The 23061-nt window shown below is 38.0% G+C and overlaps 1 protein-coding gene across 2 annotated transcripts in view; it reads right to left on the minus strand.

The window, feature by feature from the left end:
* CTNNA2 (catenin alpha 2) overlaps positions 1-23061 on the minus strand; it is a 1138501-nt gene that overhangs the window by 895042 nt on the left and 220398 nt on the right. For both annotated transcript variants that reach the window (XM_037807219.1, XM_037807218.1), the window contains exon 3: positions 12395-12590. In XM_037807219.1, coding sequence (XP_037663147.1) covers positions 12395-12590 — 196 coding nt within the window. The remainder of the gene's footprint in view (positions 1-12394; positions 12591-23061) is intronic.

The raw sequence follows: 23061 nt of genomic DNA on the forward strand, positions 1-23061 counted from the left end.
GCACCAGGTTTTTAGAGCCTGCCATGACTAAGTGTGGTGCAGAATGCTTTGCATACATTGCCACTCACTCATCTCAGCATCCTGGGAGTGTATGGATGGTCACCACAATGAACTCATGAACACACTCAGGAGGAGAGGATAAATAACTCACCCGAATCACAGAGCAAACCCAGGATGAAAATCGTGGAGTTGCAATTTGAACCTGAGTCCACTGCAAAGCCATTTCCCCCGCCATCATGCTTGTCCTTCTAGAAGGCGGTCCCTCGAGGTGGTACGTCTGCACAAGATACCAAACCACAGGCCACTCTCCTGGCTGGAATCTCAGTCTCTGACCTTGCTTTTCTTTCTCCTTTTCCATGAATTTCTATTTCCTTTGTCATTGTACTTTGTATATCCTTGTAAGCCTCTTTAAGTCTTTTCTGTGAAAAGTAAGAAAGGCTTTGCCCAGGCTGTCAAGTGCGGACCTCAATAAAGAGTATTAAAGGAAACAGTCCTGAATTGGCTCTTCTAAAGGAGATCTCTCTTTTTATTTATACAGATGTGTAAGTTACCACACTTTGCAAGCTGGTTTAAGAATAAGAACATTACAGCATTTACACTTGTGTTTGTTCTTGTCATTTTTGCTAAGCACATCAGCAGAGGGGCTTGCTACTCTTGTACGCTCAGCTCAATTAATAATGAATCAATATTGACTCATTAAGTATGGCAAATGTGCCACACAAATGGAATGTATTAATCATAGGGGAAACTGTGGGGAAGGTGGATATAAGGGAACTCTCTGTATCTTCTAAACTAAATCCTAAACTATTCTAAAGTAAGAAGTTTACTTTAAAAAAGTGGAACAGGTTTAGGCAATTTTCTGTGGACATATGTTCAAGTCAGTGGGGTAATTACCAGGATTGCTGGATTGAATGGTAATTCATTCTTTGTTTAGTTTTATAAGAAATGAATGAGAGTTCCCATTTCTCCATACTGTAAGCATTTGGTATTGTCAGTTTGGGGCATTTTAGCCACTCTAATAGGTGTAAAATAGTACCTCATTGTTTTAATTTGCATTTCCCTAATGACAAGTGATGTTGGACATCTTTTCACACCCTTATTTGCCCTCTGTATATTTTCTTTGTGAAGTGCTGTTCATACCTTTGTCTACTTTTAATTAGGTTGTTTGTTTCTTATTATTAAGAGTTTTCTGTGTATTCTGCATATAAGTCCTTTATCAGATATGTGATCTGCAAATATTTTCTACCAATCTGTGACTTGTCTTTTCAGTCTCTAAACACCGTCTTTCACAGAGTAAAAGTTTAATATAGTGAAACTTGTCAATTTTATCATTCATGGACCACGGTTTTCATTGTTTCAGTTTTAACTGAACATCTACAGCCTGAAATCTTTGTCTCACTTATTTTTTTTAAATTTATTTATTGTCTGTCTGACCTCAGAATGTAATATTTATTTAGACAGGGAATTTTCCATTTTCTTAATTCTATATTCTTAGCACCAAAAATAGTGTTTGTACATAGTAGATATGCAATAAGTATTTGTTGAATTAGGCAATTAATGCACATGGAGGTCTTACAGCCTCCATGTTATCTTGTATAAAATAGGTATAATAATTCTAAATACAGATGACTAATAGGAAGGATTTCAGAGAAAAATGCAGTGTCCTGCAAATGGAGTCCTACTCAGTAAACAAGAGCTGCTGTGGCTGTTATTCTTGCTGAATACCGCATGATCTAAGGTCAAGGGCTCCAAAATGAGGGGTTATATGAAAGAATAATCTGTCACTATCTCCCAATCCCTAGCAACAAGAGCCAAGCATAACTCTATGCAGATCCGGGATATCCCTGGGCTCTCAACAAGTGCAAAGTTTGGCAAGCAGATACTTTTTATTTAACAAAATATACAGCAGTCAAAACTATTAGACATGTCAAAATGCACATTAAGACAAATCCTCAGCTATATGGAATTTTCACATTTGTGTACATGTTCATGATATTTTCATATCAAATTCCTTTCACCCTTTTATCATTGTATATATCCCTAGGTTTTCATTTTTTTCAAACTTCTGATATTAAAGCTTCTGACAATTTTGTTCCTAAATAACATCCTCTTCAACAGAAAAAAATAGCCTCAACTATTGAAAAATACCGTCTATAAAGATACAGTAAACTGAGGCTAGTGATGATTGTCAAATACTGGATGGATAAGATTCTCTCTGGGTACCATCTAAAAATGCTGATTCTCAGGCACCACTGACACTAGGCTGGAGGCTAGACCAAGGAATCCGAACTTTGATCGTATCTTCTCCCATCCTCCCACTCAGGTGATTCTAGACCAGGTATTCTGTGAACTTCATTCTGAGAAACAAGCAAAAAAAATAAAATTCTGTGGGAAAGGGGATAAGGGGAAGATGGCTTAACCACAGTCCAGGACTGGGGAGATACCAGCCCTGCCAACTTCAGTGTCCGTCCTTGCTTAATCTGGTAAACTAGTGCTTTAATATAATATTAGAATAATATCATTAAAGATACACTGACTCTATACTTAGCAAGGTCCAGGCTCAAAGAAATGAGACCTATAGAGAGAAACAAATTCTCTTCCCCTCTCTAACCTAACACCTGCCTCCCAAATTCTCATTTCCTTTCCTAGAATTCTCTTCTTCCCTTTTGGCGTTTACCTTCAGTGGATAAGTGGCTCCCCAACCACACAAGAGTGAAACCTCGCCCTGTGCCCTTCAGGATCCCATATTAGAAAACAATGACATACCATCCATATAAGGGCATCCAGGAAGCAGCAGAGAATTGCCCTGATGCAAAGAAAAGGAAGCCCAACATCTATGGAGACCCAAGCACTTGACCATGCACAAGAGAGGCATAAAGCAAAGGATACTTGAGGAAAAGGACAGGCAGAGAAGTAACAGAAACCCCTAAACACCCCCATCTCCCCTTCTCCTTACAGAGACTGACTCCTGGTGGAAAGTACTGCAGGTGTGAGGACAACCCCTTACGCATTCTGTGTTGGTGATTGTGGTGGTTTGAAGCTGTTAAGTGCCCCTAGAAAAGGCCATGTTCTTTTAATCCATTCCTGTGGGTGCAGACCTATTATAGGTGGGACCCTTTGATTGGGTTATTTCAATTGAGGAGTTGTCCTCATATTGGAGTCCTTTATAAGAGGATAAAGAACACACAGAAAATGCCCAGAGAGCTCAGCAAAGCCACAGGGAAGTTGAGAGATAAGGGCACACCCACAGAAGCTGAGAGAGGAAGCCATTTAAGCCAGAAGCTGGAAGCAATGAAATCCAGGAGGAAAGGACCAGCAGATGCCAGCCATGTGCCTTCCCATGTGACAGTGGTATACCGGGTGTCGGCAGCCTTTCTTTAGAGAAGGTATCATCCTGTTGATTTCTTAATTTGGACATTTTCAAATTAATGAAACTATAAATTTGTAAGTTAACAAATCCCCAAAGTCATAGCCACCCCATTTCTGATAATTGCATTCCTGCAGCTTTAGCAAACGAAAACAGTGATGCTTTACCTATGTATAGGGCAGCTGGAGGAGGGAGCAGGACCATGTGACAGTGGAAGCTTCCTGGTCAGAAAAATGGCTTCTAGACCAAATCTTAGCTGGGGAGCTCATGCAATAGTGACCAGTCCACCAACACCTCACCACCAAAGGGAGGGAAGATGACAGCCCCAGACCATCCAGGAGGCAAGCATGAAAGGCATAAGCAGTCTGTGGGATGACCACCACACTGATTTAGGAAATGGGTCCAAGAGGAAGCTGCCTCATTTCTCTGCACCACCTCGTCACCCTGCTCCACGAGATTCCCTTAGCATTAGGCAAAGATCGTGTACATCTCCGACAACCCACAGGCCTGACACATCTTGGTGGCAGGGTCATGCCTCGCTTATTTGTTCTGCCATTGCCCAGACAGAGAATGGGCAACTAGGGAATGTTTCTATTGACTGACGGTCGGGAATCCAACAACTACTCCAGGATTTAAGAGCATGTGGAAATATAATAATGGTATGACACAGGAAAAGCTTTAAGGTGCACTCTAAGTTCTGTGAATAGAGTCAGCTGTTGGGTAGCATCATTAAATGCATCTGCTTATTGGGCAAACATGAAGAATAGTGTCTACCATTCAAAGCACAGATTTTGGACCTACTTCAAGTCTAAGAAGATTCACAAAAGACAGTGTGTGAGCATCACATTGCTAGCAGATGCTGTTACCCACCAAATAAGCAAATTTAATTAAAAAAATCAGACAATATAATCCATTATAAATTGTCCTTTCAGCTGCATCCAAGGAAGGAATAAGATTCAGCAGTACTTAATAAAATCCCTGAAAATCATATAGGAGATCCACACAGATGCCACTAAGAGAAAAGATATAGAAAACATCTCCAATAGTAGTCATATATCAGATATCCATGGTGCCTTAAACCACTTCCTATTTGTCAAAAATAATTGAGACCATCTCAAATAAGCTGCTTTGGCTCCTGCCTTTTGTATAAAACATTGTTGGATACATCTTTCCTCCCTCCCTGCTTTCTTCAAAAAGAAACGTCCTTTCTGAATTACCTTATACAACCACCCCGAGCCTTTCCCTGACATCCTCAATTGCTCTCACTGGTGATTGCCCTTCTTCATATATGCTCTGATGCTCCTGATTTGGGCTCAAAAAATTAAGAAAACAAGCTAACAAACAATCAAATCCTGTGTTCACCCTTAATGCTTTCTCCAACTACTCTTCTGTCCCTCACCTTTCACTCTGATAATCTTCTGAAGCAGGCATTAAGTGCTTACTATGTGCCAGGCATTGTGACAAGCTTGAGAAACAGAAAATACAGTAACATGCAGTCCCTCATTAGAGAACCAGACTATCTACAGGGATAAAAAGAACTATGTGCAATGGTGACCAAAGGAGGATATGGTTAGCATTCCAATATACATCCATTATTTCACCATCTATTCTGTTCTTTCAGCATCTGTTTTTCTTTTATTATTTTTATTAGAGAAGTTGTGGCTTTACTGAACAAGCATGCATAAAATACAGGATTCTCATATACCACCCTATTATTAACACCTTGCGTTGGTGTGATAACATTTGTTACAATTGATGACAGCACATTTTTATAATTGGACTATTAACTATAGTCCCTAGTTTAATTAGGGTTCACTGTTGTGTAGTGCAGTTCCATGGACTTTTTAAAAATTTTTATTCTATTTTTTCTTTTTACTTAGCTATTATCATTGTAGTTTTCTTAAAATGCAGTTTTGCATGTAGTTAATGACGTCCTTCTAGAAAACGCCAATGGTATTTTGTCCTTATTCATCCTCAATGATCTCAAAAGCATTTGATATGACGGCAATAACATTCTATCATTTTGACTGAACACTGTCTCCTTTGCAAAATATTCTATTTCCTCAGATTTCAGAATTTGGTACTTTGTTCCCTGATTTCCTTTAAGGGCCTCTTTCCCTCTTTATTTCCATTACATTTTCTAATCCCAATTCAGACATTCTTCTAAAAGTAAGGCCCCATCCTTCTACTATTCTCTATTGGCAAGTACTCAAAGACAGTTCTGTCTCTGAAAGCTTCATTTATCATCTCCAATGACTTCCAAAGTCCCCCATCTCCCCAAAGCTCCATTCCCACAGCATTAACCATCTGCCAGGCAGTTTCCTCATTCATCAATGCTTAAAATCCAACTGTTCCCCCATTTCCTGCCCCAGTCCCCCTTAAGTCTTCCCAATTAAGTTGCCTAGAGGGAAAAACTTAGAATAAATGTTAACTCTTGCCTTTCCCTTTCAATAAGTTGACAAATCTCTTCTATTCTTTTTTGCAATGCCTGTAACAGCTAGTTTTTATTTCTGTTCACATTTCCACCAACCAGAAACTGGACCTTCAAGGTGTTTTGTTTTGTTTCCCCTGCAATATCACAATTATACAATCTGTCTGGGTCCAGTCTTTCTCTGATTCAGTCAGCTTTTTATGAAGTCCCAAATTAATCTTTCTACAGTATCACTCAAATGGGTAGTGTCTGTTGAATTACGTACCCCAACAAACACATATTCTTTTTTTTTAATTAAATTCAGTTTTATTGAAATACATTCACACACCATACAATCATCCATGATATACAATCCACTGTTCACAGTATGATAACATAGTTATGCGTTTATCACCGCAATCTATCTCTGAACATTTTCCTTACATCAAAAAGAACCAGAACAAGAATAAAAAATAAAAGTGAAAAAAGAACACCCAAATCATCCCCCCATCCCACCCCATTTGTCCTTTAGTTTTTATCCCCATTCCTCCACTCATCCATACACTAGATAAAGGGGGTGTGATCCACAAGGTCTTCACAATCACACTGTCACCCCTTGTAATCTACATTATTAGATAGTCGTCTTCAGGAGTCCAGACTGCTGGGTTGGAGTTTGGTATTTTCAGGTATTTACTTCTAGCTATTCCAATACATTAAAGCCTAAGAGGTGTTATCTATATAGTGCATAAGAATGTCCACCAGAGTGACCTCTCAACTCCATTTGGAATCTCTCAGCCACTGAAACTATTTCGTCTCATTTTGCATCCCCCTTTTGGTCAAGAAGATACTCTCAGTCCCATGATGCCAGGTCCACATTCATCCCCGGGAGTCATACTCTACGTTGCCAGGGAGATTTACACGCCTGGGAGTCGGGTCCCACGTAGAGGGGAGGGCAGCGAGTTCACCTGTCGAGATGGCTCAGTTAGAGAGAGAGAGGGCCACATCTGAGCAACAAAGAGGTACTCAGGGGGAGACTCTCAGGCACCATTACATGCAACTTTAGACTCTCCTTTGCAAACACATATTCTTAATCATCATCTGTATCACTGTGGGGGTGCACCAACTGTAAACTGGGACTTTTGAAGATGTTATTTTTATATAAAGCATGGTAAACTGAAGAAGGGTTAGCCTTAATCCAGATTACTGGAGGCCTTTAAAAGAGAACCCAGCAGTCACAGAAGTTAGAAAGCAGAGGACACCACCATGCTATAGGAGGCAGAAATACAAGACAAAGTACCCCAAGGATTGCAAGCAGCCAGCACTGTAATACTACAGATTTTGGGGAGAAAGCAAGCATTGCTGGTCTCTTGATTTTGGACTTCTTGTAGCCTCCAAAACATGAGCCAATAGATTTCCTATGTTTAGGTCAACCCACTGTGTGTTTTATGCTATGTGTCATAGTAGCCAGGTAAACTAAGATGGGTAGGAACCAGCCCGCTAGCTTGTTTCCTTCTGCCCCACCCTCTCTCTCCTGTAGTCAACATTGATCCTAGTTCCTTAACTTTTCCCAACTTGACTCCTTTCCATCATATGCCACTTTTCTCACTATGCCCAAATATGAAATTTCTTCTCAAACTGGGACATCTCCATTCAACACCCAATTATCAACATCATTTTACCTCTTTGCTTTTGAGAATCGGGTGATTTAAACCTGAAATGCTTACACTACTACTCCTCACAAAATTTTAATCAAAGTTCATCTTAGGCATTATCTCCTTCTGCTAATTCCAGCTACATACCTTTCTCTTTCCCACAATTCCTTCAATACATAACTGACCTACAGAATTAGCTCCCTAGCATATACTTAAACACATGTTCCCATAGTATCTACAGAATGTCATACTTGGTGACAATCACTTAGCATTGGGAATATCTATCCATACCATTTTATTACAGAATGTCAGACTGTTTCTCCTATACAACAAACCTACCTACTTCTAAGCTCATAAACCTTGTAAAATGACAACTGCATCAGCTGCCTAATGTGAAATACTAGCTGATTACATGGATTGATGAGTTATCCAAGTAGTGCTAATGGAGACAAAGTAGATTAGCACACTTCTCAAATTGGCTGCACAATGGAATCACCTAGGGGACTTTAAACATCTTGGTGCCTGGGGACTACCCTAGAGATTCTGATTTAATTGACAAGGGGTGAGGCCAAGACAGCAGAAGTTTCAAAAGCCATCCACATGGTTCTAATATCTATTAAAGTTGGAGAAACCCTGGATTAGTCTATCACCTGGAAAGAATTTTCCGTCAACAAAGACTGTGATGGTAAACATCAAAAGTTTTGGTGTTCTTCTTTCTCAAGTTTTCATTGCTCCAGAGCCTCTAAAGGCATGATTTGAGAAACTTCTCTTGCATTTGTCACAGTCAAGGATCTTGTCTCTGTATGACTTGACGGCTGCACAACTATCCAGCAAAGCATCCCAAGACCAACTATAACGACCAACACTCAGCCAAACTGAGCTAATCGATACTTTCTGGAAGACGACCAGTTGCTGCTGGACTCAGCTCCCAGAATCCTGCTTGAAAGGGCTCATTAATAGCAAGGGGGTGGTGTTGCCATAGATAATTCAGGTTGATTTAATAAATTATAACTAGTAAATTGACACAGGTATCTATATAGTATTTAAGTTGTTGTTACAGCTTTGTGATCTCAGTTAGTAATACAACCCGAGTGAGGCAAGTGCAGCAATTATATCTGCAAATGAAATATGGGGAAGCCGAGATTGAAAGCAGTTACGTGATTTAGTTTGATCATTTGGATACTAACCAAGGTAAGACAGGAATCGGAAACCTTAACCAAGTGTACAAGTTCTGCTCCCTTCAGAAGTAAGTCTCATTCCTGAATAGCATCTGCCATGTGCCAGAGAACCATGCTGGGTGCTTTAGAGCAGAAAGAAATACACCCACATCATTGTTCCCATTCTGATGAAGTTTAAATTTAAATTAAGAAGATAATATACAGAAATGAAATTATTGCAGCTATGATAAAATGCACATGCATGCATGCACACACACATACATACCCATACATACCTCACCTGACCAGGTAGCCAAACTTTACCCAAGTCTAAAATATCAGGGTTCTAGATTTTGAGTACAATAATATCTCTTCTGTATACACATTTTAATAATTTATTTTTGCTACTTGTTTTAGTATAAATGCTCTCATAAGCTTACTCAAATACTTTTTGTTTCAGGCCAAAACTTAGAAATACAAGAAAATCTTGGAGTGGAGTATTCTGGGATAAAAATATAGTCACCATTCATGCTGAAGGCTTTTTAAAATCTGGAAAGAAGCCTAGGCCTAAAAGAGACAATGTTTTTAAAAAACTTATACAGACAATTCAAACAACACTAAGTTTAGCCACATGAGGCAAAATAATAGTAAGGTAAATAGATAATTTCATGTATAATTTTGTCAGATTGCAGTAATTATAACCATGAAGGTTGTGAAACTGCAAAAGAACAACAATAAACAAATGGAGATTTATGGCATTAGAACTGCTGACATATCTACTCATGCTAAAAATAACAAAAAAGTGGCAACACTTTTGATCATTTGGTTAAAAAACAAAAATAAGTCAATAGTAAAACATCACCTCCTAATAGATCTCGTTTCCCAACTAAACATCATTTAATAAGAAAGCCACAATCGGATGTTGGCGGCAGCTTTAAAGGAAGCTATTGTTTCTAAATGTCAGTGTTTCCATAATTTCTGAATGCCAACTTTCATATCAGAAAATAGATTTGTATTATGGATGGAAAGTTACTATGTTTTAAAGTTTCAAGGACTAAATAACCTTTGCCATCCTTCACCAAAGTCCCCCACAAGCTCCTTTCTCTTCACCTCTCTCTCTGAAAATCAACTCAGGCTCTCATTTATGAATAAAATCTAGGGAATGAGTAAATGAGAAAATGGGGTAAAGCCTGACAGGCTAACAGATTCCCAATAAAGAACTGAGCCAGAGAAGGGGAAGAAAGGAGATGAGAGAGTTGGAATGAGGGACTGGGGGCTTTGCTATCAGGGAGGACAGGGAATGTCTCATGCCTGACAAGCATCTGAAGCATAAAGGGAGTTGTTTGAGAGAAACATGAAAGAGAATTTTAAAGGCTGTTGGCAGTAAAAGTTGTATTTTGCATATAGCAGTAATGATTCCTTGAATTTGATGCTATACAGAAAAAGGGCCATGGGGCAGTTAAACTTCATACACACAACACACAGGCATCATTTCTGATGTTTCATTTTTCTGCAACAAGAAATGGGTAATATAGAGGAAGTTGCAAATATCCCCCAGAAGAACCACCAGTGTAAGTTCTCCTAAATTAGCATCTTTACAAATTTCTTATTCTAAAACACTTAGCATAGTCTGAGCAAGAACTACATTGGTTATTACATTAAATCCAAAAAACATAATTTCATATGGTAGACAGCTCAGATTTTTAAGGAAGTAGGTAGAATATAATTTAAACATTCAATGAATTTCTGAATTTTATATTTGAACAATCCAATATAAAAGAATGCTATCCAAACATAATGTAGGCCAAAATGTTACCTAAATGTTTTTTGCTATATATAAATATTTTAGTATAAAAACTATGCCAATGTTTCTTAGACTGAATCATTTCTGATATTCACTGGTTTTGCATAGAAGCAGAGTATGTGTATATTTAGACCAATAAGATGCAAGTGAATCTTTTCCCATCTATTAGGAAGTAAGTTCACGATATGGCCCACTGGAGAATAATTTTTCCACCCCTGTAGATAGTTGAGGAAATCAAATTTATTTAAGAAGTTCCAAGAGAAGTAAAATATTGGCTTCCATAGAATGTGTGAAAACTAATTTGCAAGGGACAAGAAAGGAAACCTAAAAAGTTGTTGAGGAAACCACATGGGAAAATTTATCGCCATAAAATACAAAGGTTTTCGAGAAAAAGCCTAGCAACCAGCCAATCAACACTATCCAACATTGATAAGTCCAGTCTTGATTGTGAAGGTGTTTTCACGAATGTATACATTTATCCAAAGCTATCAAAGTGTACATTTTAATATGTACAGTTTACTATATGTCAGTTCAAGCTTAAAAAAAAAAAAAAAAAAAAGCTACTTCCCAGGCTACAGATGCCTGAAAACAAATATATGCTCATCTGCAATTCAGAAGGAATACCAGCTTTCAAAAGCACTTGAAAACTTGGAAGGTTTCATGTTGCCAAAATATGTACCCAAATGTACTCCCAATCACTTAACGCAATTTCACCATTGGGTGAAATATGGGAAATATAGCACTTTAAATTAAAGTAGCAATTTAAATTAGCTTAATAGAAACAAAAATAACTTTCAGAGGGAAGAAGAGTTGGAGAAGGGATGGATCATGAAGAAGGGTTGCTGTGGAGCGGGAGTTGTTATTTCCAGGGACTAATTGGCCAGTTGTGAATCAAAGTGAAATGTTTGCAAGAAGAAAGGGAACAGAACTTTCTTTCATTCATCCATTCATTCATTCAACAAGTCTCATGACTATTGAAGTCTCATGAGTGCTAGGCATTGGAAATCAATAATCATCAGCAGAAATGATTCTGGTCTCTGCCATTATTAACTTAAAATGTGGCAGGGAAGGAAGTTATCAATCAAGTCATCTCATAAATATTTAACTATCTTGTCAGTAGTGACAAGAGTAAAAAAAAAATATGACAGGAGTGTCAAAGTCATCCTGGGAAGATGTTCTTTGAGCTGGGATGTGAAGAATGAGTCATGCTTACTTCTTTGAAAGGGGATGGCATATGCAAAGTCCCTGACATTAGGGAAAACATTGGGCTTTAGAATAGCCGAGACAGGAAATGGTCCCTTCAGGAGTTAAAATCTATTGGACTTTGTGATCCACTGTATTCAGAAGAAGAGGCAAGTAACAAGAATGACAGTGAGATTTCTGCAAAGTGCAAATAGATAGAAATGTTTGGCATTCATTGAGATAAAAAATGCAGGAGGGAGTCTAAGTTGGGAGAGTAGGTTTCTTTATTCTAATTCTGTGGTGCCTTTGAACTTACAACTAAAGATGCTAATAAGCAGCATTAGGTATCAAGGTAGATAGCATATTGAGAGAGAGAGACAGAGAGACAGAGAGAGACAGAGACAGAGAGAGATTTGTAAGGAAAGCCGAATTTGGGAATCATTCAAAGCAACAAATATTTCATTACCCCGCTTTACATTCTTCTCTGCCCTTCATCCTTAAATCCTGTTTTTTCAGTGAGCTCATCCTGTCCCGTCCTCCCTAAAGCCTGAGTTTGACACAAGAGTCTGTTTTCATCTACGAAAGGAAAACAATTTGCAGATTTTAAAGGAGCAGCAGACACGGATTGTTTGTAGCTGTGCTATACTGCTACAATAAAAATATCTCTACTTGTCTATGCACCAGATTCCAGCAAACATTAAAAATGACAAGTATAGACAGAAAAAAATAAGACTTGTTCTTTGAGTAAATATGCATCGATTCTGGAACAAAATCCATTGTTTGCACATCAATACACAATCCCACGAATATCACTCTGCCTACCTTGCTTGCGTACATCCTCTACTGCAGCCACCAATTCTTCTTTGAGATCTTGGCTCTCCTTAGCGATCTGTTCACCCTTTTCCAGGAAGTTCTGAGTGGCCTGCTCTACAGAAGCTGCTAGAACGTGGGCTTTCTTAGACCTCCCTTTCTTTTTACCAGAGGGGCCTTTGTTGCTTGTGTTGACGAGGGTCGTCACCTTAAAGATAAAAGAAAAACTGTAAAACTACTCTGCACAACTTTCCAGAAATAAAACATCATCATCTCATTCTTGTTTGTTTTTTTAATCTCTACTTCATTAAGTTATGAATGCACATCACATACCTTTGTTCCAAGGAAAGTGTGGGATTATATGGATTTGCCTATCTTCCCAAAGGAAATAAAAGTTCATACGTAAGTCTGAAAAACAGACTTGCCAATAGTTCAAAGATTCCAGCTCATCCAGGCTTGTATTTTTACAGATTGGCAAGCAGAACATTTGCTGGAGTCGTCAGCCTCAGGGAGGTGAGAAAATACAGGAGAATGAGAAACCGCCTCTGAGCACTGAGTTAGGACAAGCAATTCCCATCCTGAGTCCCTGTGTCAAGATAATTCAAATAAAGAGTGGCCAGTCTCCCGGGGATGAGCCTGGACCAGGCATTGTGGGATTGAGAACATCTTCTCAGCCAAAAGGGGGAAGAGAAATGAAACAAAATAAAGTTTCAGTGGCTGAGAGATTTCAAATGGAGTTGAGAGGTCACTCTGGAAGGCATTCTTATGGGCTATAGATATCCCTTTTTAGTTTTTAGTGTACTGGAATAGCTAGAAGGAAATACTTGAAACTGTTGAACTGCAACCCAGTAGCCTTGATTCTTGAAGACGATTGTGTAACTATGTAGCTTACATGGTGTGACCGTGTGATTGTGAAAATCTTATGAGTCACACTCCCTTTATCCAGTGTACAGACAGATGAGTAGAAACATGGGGGCAAAAACTAAGTGAAAAATAGGGTGGGATGGGGGAATGGAATGCTTTGGGTGTCCTTTTTTACTTTTATTTACTTTTTTTTTTTTTGGAGTAAGGAAAATGTTCAAAAATTGGTTGTGGTGATCAATGTACAACTATATGATGGTACTGTGAATAGTTGATGGTATACTGTGGATGACTATATGATTTGTGGATGTATCTCAATAAAACTGAATTAAAAAAAAAAAAGAGTGGGCTCTCAGCACCCATTACTTATATGTCACTTACCAAGGACTTTTGAAGATTTTTTGCTATTTCTAATTTCAGCTTATAAAAACAAAATGGTAAATTTGATCTAAGTGTTTCACGCTCAACGTTTAGTCATCCAGCGGAAGTTTCCAGAATCAAAATTAGATATCCATTTGTTATCACTCCTTTTCTAAGCATCACAATGTGGACATAATTCTCAACTACCAAATTTCTTTTAGCACTACTTTTAAAGCTACTTAATTTGCTAACAAAGCTTTTAATATCTTTCAACAACCTATTATCCCCCCTATAGACTTCTGTACCTTTATTTTCCACTAGAGAGAAGTTTGGGGAGAAAATGAATGCAATTGTTTCATATTCTTTTCAGTAGAAGTGGCCAGTCATCTTTACCTGTGCACTTTTTTTTTTTTTTTACCAGTTTCTTAAGAATGTGGGTGCTGCAGTTTGCTTTCACTGACTTGTGTCCTGGAGTAAAGATTTAATTAGAGGTTATCAAGAAAGCCAGTCCACAAAAAGTTCCAAATGCTACACAGCTTCTGCTGTTTTCTTGAATCCCAGGGCAAGCAAAGAGACTAGTCAAAGTCACAATTCATGTCTTGTCAGTTTATAGGACAAGAGATAACACCAGAAGGAAAAGTATTGAATAAATGAGAACTAAGATGAATCATACAGGTAGAAGTAATATCTAAGAAGTAGTTAATGGGGCTGTAACATCCAGCTCTCTTTTGATTGTTAAATGGATATACTGAATTAAAGAAAGACTCTATGAGGACGTTTAGCTAGTACAAACACTAGAAAAAAAGAAAGGGGAAAATCATTAACAGTAAAACTGCCAGATAATGGTGGTTTAGCTGTAAACTGTGTATGCAGTGAGGAACACAGTTGTAGCCTTTTCAGTTCCACCCACACTCAGGCAACTAATAAAGACAGAGTGTCACCAAGGTTGCTTTTATGAAGGGCAAGAGTGTTCTCCTTAATGTGGATTTACTTTAACATATTAACACACCACGATTCCAGGAATCACAACTCCCTAGGACAGTTACTACCTGGAAACCACACATAAGCCCCCCGAGCAAACAGAACAAACATCTCAAATGCCTCAATTTAGACTAGGCACTTCATTCACCACAGGAAAATACCCTACTCTCGCTGAGATCCAATTTATTCTTATGTTTTACAGATTATAACTCTTGAGATTTAATTTCTTAGCCTTCTAAAATTAGAAGAAATAGAGGGTGGAGGAAGCTGTTAACTTCGGGCGCACTGACAGTTTCAGGAAGTGAAGGCTGACAGTGGATCTACCAAAATAGCTAAAGGACTACATTGTGGGTTAATTTTTCTTTTCTTTTCTTTCTTTCTTTCTTTCTTTTTTTTTTTTTTTTTTTTTTTTTTTTTTTGTAGCGGCAAACAAATTTCTATCCTTCTGTTATTTTATTAAGCAAAGGTCAGGTAATGCTCATAATAGCAAGCCTAGCAGAAAGCTTCAGTTATGTGGATAAAATAATCACAGAGCATTACCAGGAAATTGTTAAGAAAAAATGTGATTACGTCAAAATGAAGAAAATCAATTCAATCCTCTTTTGGTAAAAGCTCTCATTTACTCAGGGATAGAAGAGAATGGAGGGAGGAAGGAGAAAAGAATAGAAGGAAAGCACTGGACTTACATAAATGTTCATGTCAATATCGAATGTAAGTGTGCCGGTTTGAATGTATTGTGTCCCCCAAATGCCATTATCTTTGTGGTCTTGTGTGGGGCAGAAGTTTTGGTGCTGGTTAGATTTGCTTGGAGTGTGCCCCACCCAGATGTGGGAGATAATTTTGATGAGATGTTCCCATGGAGGTGTGGCCCCATCCATTCGGGGTGGGCCTTGATTGGTGGAGCTATATAAATGAGCTGACTCAAAGAGAGAAGAGAGAGTGCAGCTGGGAGTGATGTTTTGAAGAGAAGCAAGCTTGCTAGAAAGGAACGTCCTGGGAGAAAGCCGTTTTGAGGCCGGAGCTTTGGAGCAGTTGCCAGCTGCCTTCCTAGCTAACAGAGGTTTTCCGGAGGCCATTGGCCATCCTCCGGTGAGGGTACCCGATTGCTGATGTGTTACCTTGGACGCTTTGTAGCCTTAAGACTGTAATTGTGTAGTGAAATAAACCCCCATTTTATAAAAGCCAATCCATCTCTGGTGTTTTGCATTCTGCAGCATTAGCAAACTAGGACAATAAGATACAACTGTCACCTCTCACCATGGATATTCGTTGTTTTATTGGAGGACAAGGTTCATAAATTAGACAAGATATAGAAATGAGATATAAAAATATTGGAAAGGTAGACACTAAATTATGTCATTACTTGTAGAGCATATGATTGTAGCAAGCAAATGCATCATAATCAAAAGACAAATGATTAAAAATAATAGAAATAATAAGAGAGAAGAATAAGGTAACTAAATAGTAGAAAATAAAAATTTAATAAAATAGCAGTAAACAAAGAAAACTGCCATTTTAAATATCCCATTCATAACAACCATAAATTGGCAAACATAACACAAAATGTGGAATTATAAAATTTTAATGTAGGACACAGAAGATGACCCAGATAATAGGGAGACATACTATGTTCAGGGACTCGAGACTATAAAGATGTCATCTCTGCCTAGATTTTTCTAAAATTGGTTGTTCCAGGGAGTTATATAGTAAATCGTCAGAACAGTCAAGAGAGTTTCCTTTTTTGGCAGTTCAACGTTCTTTCCGCTGTTCTGTTATAAAATGAGCATGTTTTTAGTAAATTATAGGAAGATTATTTTGATATTCTATGTAGGATCCTCACTACCCACCTTCTGGCCAATGTATTAAAAGATGGGACAGAAATAACTAAAGTAGTTCAGAGCCAATGTTACCTGAGACAGTGAAGTAAACTACTTCTTAGGTTAAGCTACTGTTGGGATTTCTCTCTGTAGTCCTTACTATGCAAATTCTTTGATTCAATTCCACTCTCCTGCTTGAGGCTGCCATTTTCTTCTTGATGTTATACTCTTCAATTCTCTTTGAGCTTGTGAAAATTAAAAGTTTATCTAAGTTCTACCCTGGATATTTTATAGATGATGAAATTATACTCAAAGAGGCACTACAAGTAGAACAAAAAATTTCTTCAAATTTACATGGCTCAAGATATAATAAAGGGTAAATTATTCCTCTGTTCTATACTTGACTGTTGGAACTCAGTCTCCTTTTGGTTTTTAATTGAATGTGAGGCTGTTACGGGAAAAATAATCTTGAAATGTATTTATCCTCCACATATGTCTCACTACATGTGCTAATTGTGTTCTGCTTGTCTTTTCATTCAATAACATTATTTAATAATCTTAATACTAAGAAGGTACTTAACAATGTCAGTGATCATTAGCCATCTGTTGCATTCTATGTGATCACGTATCTTACGCTGAGCAAACGTATCAAGGCTTTAGTGCCAGATGAATGTAAATACAAGTCAAAAGTATTCCAAGAATCATGTAACTAACCAAATGGTACAGTTTTGAGTTACTACACAGCAGAGCTCTTCCATGGGTAAAACAAAGACTAATAAATGTATTTGTTGCTCATTCATGAAGAAACAAGACATACAAATATAGAGAATCCCAGGATTTTTAATGAAGACAAACTATTTGGCTTTAAACGTATATCTACCACCTCTCAAGTAAATTAGAGAGTATCAGAATTACCAGTTTTAATGAATTTACCATTCTGTTTAAGAATGCAGTTGCATCCCCAGCTGGTGAGGTCAGAGCTGCAGGAACTCTTTCAGATCAAAAGGCCATAGTCAGAGATGCAGCCCAACCCTAGAGTCAGAGTATCCATGCTCAGGGTTTCATATCCAGACTGACACAAGGTCTTGGATCCGTGGTGCTTAGGGACTTTTAAGTGCTAGTGCAGCTTGTTGCAGTCTTTTAAGAAATGGCTTGTTCTGTGGTGATCCTTATTTGAACCTTATGCCATCCCTTACCTCAGCCAGGGACTCTCCCTAATCCTCACTCTTAACTTTCACCCAAGGCAAGAGGCACTCTGATAGACACACTCTTCTTTGACCTCTTACAATTTGTGACCATTTTTTTTTTTTTTTTTTTTTTTGGTCTGAGCAAAGAAAAGAAAGGAAAGCAAAATATGAAATCCCAGCTTTTCAACTAATTAGTAGCTCTTACAGTCAAAGGTGCAATGGTGATAGGAGAGACTAGGGGTAAAAGATGGAATATTGGTGCATGTAGAAATGGACATGATGTTTTCAGAGGCAGTAAGCAAGCTAGTCCTACTTGAGAAAAAGGCTGAATATGAATGATATGGGAAATAAGGTTAGGTTTATGAGGTGGGAGGAAACTTCAAAGAGCTTTAAAAGCCAGGTGAAGGAGTTTAAATTTTGTTAGTCACTGTCAAAAAAATGTTAAGGAGAAGCATAGGTTTAAAGTGTCCATTTTCTTTTTCCATTCATTTTTCAGCCCACCGAAATTATTTTTCATGCCCACAATTCCTGTACCAGAGTCCTCATAAACTGATTTCTCACTAAGGTAATAAATAAGTTGCCAAAATCAAATTACTTTTATGTTATCACACTACTCTGCTGTAGTTAAGCACTATTTACTCAACCTCACTTCTTCCTAAAAGTGTCTTCTGGCTAAGTCTCTTAACCATAATCTTTTCCTCCTTCAAATTACTCTAGCTTTAAAAAGGACATACATTATCTAAAATCAAACATACTCCTCTCTGCACTCATCTTTACCTCCCTGCTCCTCCCTTAGCAAAGGCATGCTGATGCTACCACCCTTTAACTGAACCCTTAGTCACATCCTCCAGAACTTTACCTCATTAACTATGACAGCTGCCCTTAATCTTGAGACCCTCCTTTTGCAGGCTACTCAAGCTCAGCCTAAAAGGATGCTCAACTTTTCACTACCTCCATCCCAAATGTTTCCTCAATATCCCAACCTCTTATCTAAGAAGAGAAGTAATTCTGCAACTCACAGATGAGAATGTAAGTGGTAAAGGGTCTTATGGCATCAATATAATGATTGCTTGTCCCATGAACTCTGACTAACGGAAAATCTCAGCAACAACCAGGGTATGTTCACTATTATTCCAGATACGTTGATGATGTGAGTGTAACACATAGACTGTTCATCATCTAATGTCTTGAGAGTGGACTCACCATCCCTGCACAATGGCAGTAATGCATGCTCAAGGATATTTCATTCTTTTATTTTTCTTTCAATCTGGTTTATTTTAAGACCATTTGTCTTTCTGACAGTTATGGGTTGACTTGTGCCCCACCCCACCCTCAAAACACATGTTCATGTCCTAACCCCTAGTCTTGGTAATGTGGCCCTATTTGGGAATAAGGTCTTTGAAGATGTCATTAGTTAGGATGACTCCAGACTTGATTAGGATGGGTCCTGATCTAATATGACTGACATCTTTTTAAGAGTCACAGAATTAGACACAGACAGAGAGATGCAGGAGAGGAGAACAACATGTGAAAAGAATGACACAGAAAGAAGATGGCCACGTGAGGGAAGAGAGAGGCAGATGTACCTACCAGCCAAGGAGGCCTTGGGCCACCAGAAGCCAGGAAAGAAGCATGGGACAGATCCTTCCTCAGAGAACTTCAGAGGAAGCAAGGCCCTGACAATGCCTTGATTTTGTACTTCTAGCCTCTAGAACTGTAAGACAATAAATTTCCCTTGTTTTAAGCCACTTAGTTTGTGGCATTTTGTTATAGCAGCCTAGCAAGCTAAGACAATTACCAAGTCTCTTTTTCCACTTGAACAATTCTCTGCATCCAGGATCTAAAAGCTTAAAGACATGGACTATTTGTTTTTCCAAAACAATAATAAGTAATAGCGAGGAACCAAGGCAATTTGTCTTGGCAGATCTGCCACATCTGCCAGAAACTAGCAATAGTGTAATTTGTCTAAGCCTTGACCATGGGGCAGTCAACCGAATAGCACCTTGCCACTCCAAGTGAGGTCTTCAGAGTATCAGTGTCTCCTGGGAGCTTGCTGGAAATGCAGAAGCTGAGGCCCCATCTCAGTCATATTGAATGAAAGTCTCCATTTTAACAAGATCTCCAGGAAATCTGTGTGCACATTAAAATATGAGAAGGACTGAATTCTAGAACAGTGGTCTCCAAACTTTACCATGTCTAAGTGCCACCTAGATGCTTGTTAAAAGCTTCTATTCAGGTAGGTCTGGGCTAGGGACCAGGAATCTGAATTTTACAATCATTACAAAAATTACGATTTATGAACCTAACTTTGAAAACATTTCTCTAGCACTCTAACTGAAGCAAGATAGCAGAAGCTTCTACCAGATAAATTCTACCTCTCATTGTAGGTGTCTTGACACATTACGAATCCTCAAAAACAACTTATGGATGAGCTGATCAACTAATTCTTGGTGGGAAGACAAGCTTCTTTGTAGAGCAATCACAAGGAACTTGGAAAAGTGAAACTGTACAGATGTGAAGGTGGAAAATCAAGCAAGTCTTTGAGCTCTCCAGAAAACCAACAGAAGAACACCAAGAGCTGAAAAATAAAGATGATAACTTGGGCATCATTTTTCTAGATGCTGAATGACTCATGCACTTTGCAGACTTGAGTAGTAGGTGTTTGTGAATTCTACTGTGGTGATATTCTAAGTAGATCATTTTCACAATTGCTCAGCTAACACTAGAGAAGGTTTTGATCACCTTAACAGCCTACAAAATTAAAAAGCAAGCACTTTTTAAGGTGCATTTTTTTAATTCAATTTTATTAAGATATATTCACATACCATGCAGTCATACAAAGCGTACATTCAGTTGTTCACAGTACCATTATATAGTTGTGTGTTCATCACCAAAATTAATTTTTGAACATTTTAATTACCACACACGCAAAAGTAATAAGAATAGAAATTAAGGTGAAAAAGAACATTTAAAGTGAAAAAGAACACTGGGTGCCTTTTTTTTTTCTTTTTTGCCCCCATTTTCTACTCATCCATCTATACACTGGACAAAGGGGAGTGTGGTCCATCTGGCTTTCCCAATCACACCATCACACCTCATAAGCTACAAATTTACACAATCATCTTCAAGATTCAAGGGTTATGGGTGGTAGTTTGATAGTTTCAGGGATTTACTGCTAGCTACTCCAATTCAATAGAACCTAAAAAGGGTTGTCTATATTGTGCGTGAGAGTGCCCACCAGAGTGACCTCTCGGCTCCTTTTGGAATCTCTCTGCCACTGAAGCTTGTTTCATTTCCTTTCACATCCCCCTTTTGGTCAAGAAGATATTTTCCATTCCTCGATGCTGGGTCTAGATTCTTTCCCGAGAGTCATATTCCATGTTTCCAGGGAGATTTACTCCCCTGGGTGTCAGATCCCACACAGGGGAGAGGGCTGTGATTTCACCAGCCAATTTGGCTTAGCTAGAGAGAGAGGGCCACATCTGAGCAACAAAGAGGCACTCAGGAGGAGGCTCTTAGGCACAATTATAGGGAGGCCTAGCCCCTCCTTTGCAGGAACAGTCTTCTCAAGGGCAAGTCCCATGGTAGAGGGCTCAGCCCATCAAACCATTAAGGTACATATTTGAAAACAAAATTATCAACTATAAGTTATTTACTGCATGAGCAATTAAAGAAACCAAACATTCATGAAAAAGGAAAGTGAATACAACTTACAACAGGCAGTAATTAAACCTTCAAATGGCAACATATTTCATGGCAAATACATGACCCACTAAGTAATGAAGTGAAATAATATTTTCCTTGAATTATTCTTCCTTGACAATCTGATTCATTTCATTTAGCAATTATATGGTAAGTACAAATACAATTTGTGATTTTTCCTTTAAAATATATAGGAGAATATTGCTCATCTTGTGGTATATTCTATTAGAAGTTATTTCCTAGAGCAGAATCTCCATGAGATTTAAGGATGCATATTTGTCAAAGAGGGAGACTGGCAAGGTTAGACAAGTTTTGGAGTAAAAGTAGGTGATAAAATGGCTTTATTGAAGCTTCACAAAAACTGAAGTAATATTCCCATATCATAGAAACTATTACACCAGAATCCTCTATTGAATTGGTAATCTCTCCCAAACACAACTCTACACTCCATTTTAGATAAAAGGAAGTAAATGATAAGACTGAAATTTATTGACGCTTCTGCAGATCTTGTTCTCTAATCTTGCTTCAAAGGTCAGAATCAAGAACAATGATCTTTTTATGATGACAGAATAGAGGATTACTCTGTCTCTTTGTCTTTGACATTTCCTCCCAGCAACCTGAAGTTAACTATGTAAAATTCAGATGCATGTTCACCAATACTGAGACCTGGAAGACAAGCATTCTCAAGCCCTGAAGATACAGTTTCATTATTCAAACTAAAACTCACCTGAACTGCTACTATTTAATGATTGATAGAATGAAGTACTATATACAATCTACTCAACAATTTAGTATTTATTTGGAGATTCACTTTGTCTTGAAGAAGATAATGACAAGAAGTAGAGTTCAGAAATTAAAACAGAATTACATTTTTAAAAAAAGAAAACACAGAATTGTATGATTGGATGTTGAATTATTTTTATGGCCAAGATGAACAGCAAGTTATACCTGTTAAAAAATAATTCTAGACCAAAGTTTCTTGGGACACTGGATCAACCATTCATCTTGTTTGGGAGAAATGTTTCAAACTTATTTTCTAGGAAGTATCTAAATAGTGTCCGTAGGCCAGGAGGAAGGATAGCTTTGTCTTCAGGCACATGTTCCTCAGAGAAAACTGATTTTCCTTAGAGAATAATAACACTAATATTTTCTTCATTCTCTGCTAAGGCAGAAAGCTTCATACTTAAGGAAGAGCATAGTGGAGCTCCATTTCTTGTAGCCTCCAGGGAGCATGATCTAAATTTACTGCCATCCCAAAAGCTTACCTGAGAGAAACAACACTTGGTTTGCTTCAAGGATATTCAGTCCCTCTCTTCCTACACCTATTACAAAATCCCAGCCACTATGGAATAAAGCACACAAGCAAAGAGATAAATAGGATTATACTGAACACTGCTAGAAGGATTTTGACTGCTTTGGTGTGATACCATTTACCTCAATGGAGGGAGACAACCACAAAGTGTTCTAGGAAGTTTGTGGTGTATATTCTAGGGATGAGTCTATTTAATGAGATAATGTCCATCACATTACACAGATAAACTACTGTATGGATTTCAGTACAAAGGATAGTGGTGCTTATCCTTGGGAACTGTTATTAATTCATTTTATCAACATTATAGAGTGTAATAAACTATTTTATTTCTTTTTTCTGTTTCTTTTTCTTTTTACTAATTTTAAAAATGTTTAACTGAAATTTGTGGTTTGCTAGAAGATATATAAAATTCAATGAGTATTATTAGTGCAGTATTCTCAACTTTGGCTCTGTATCTGT

Source organism: Choloepus didactylus, chromosome 17, assembly GCF_015220235.1.
Source record: "Choloepus didactylus isolate mChoDid1 chromosome 17, mChoDid1.pri, whole genome shotgun sequence".
NCBI classification, from domain to species: Eukaryota; Metazoa; Chordata; class Mammalia; order Pilosa; family Megalonychidae; genus Choloepus; species Choloepus didactylus.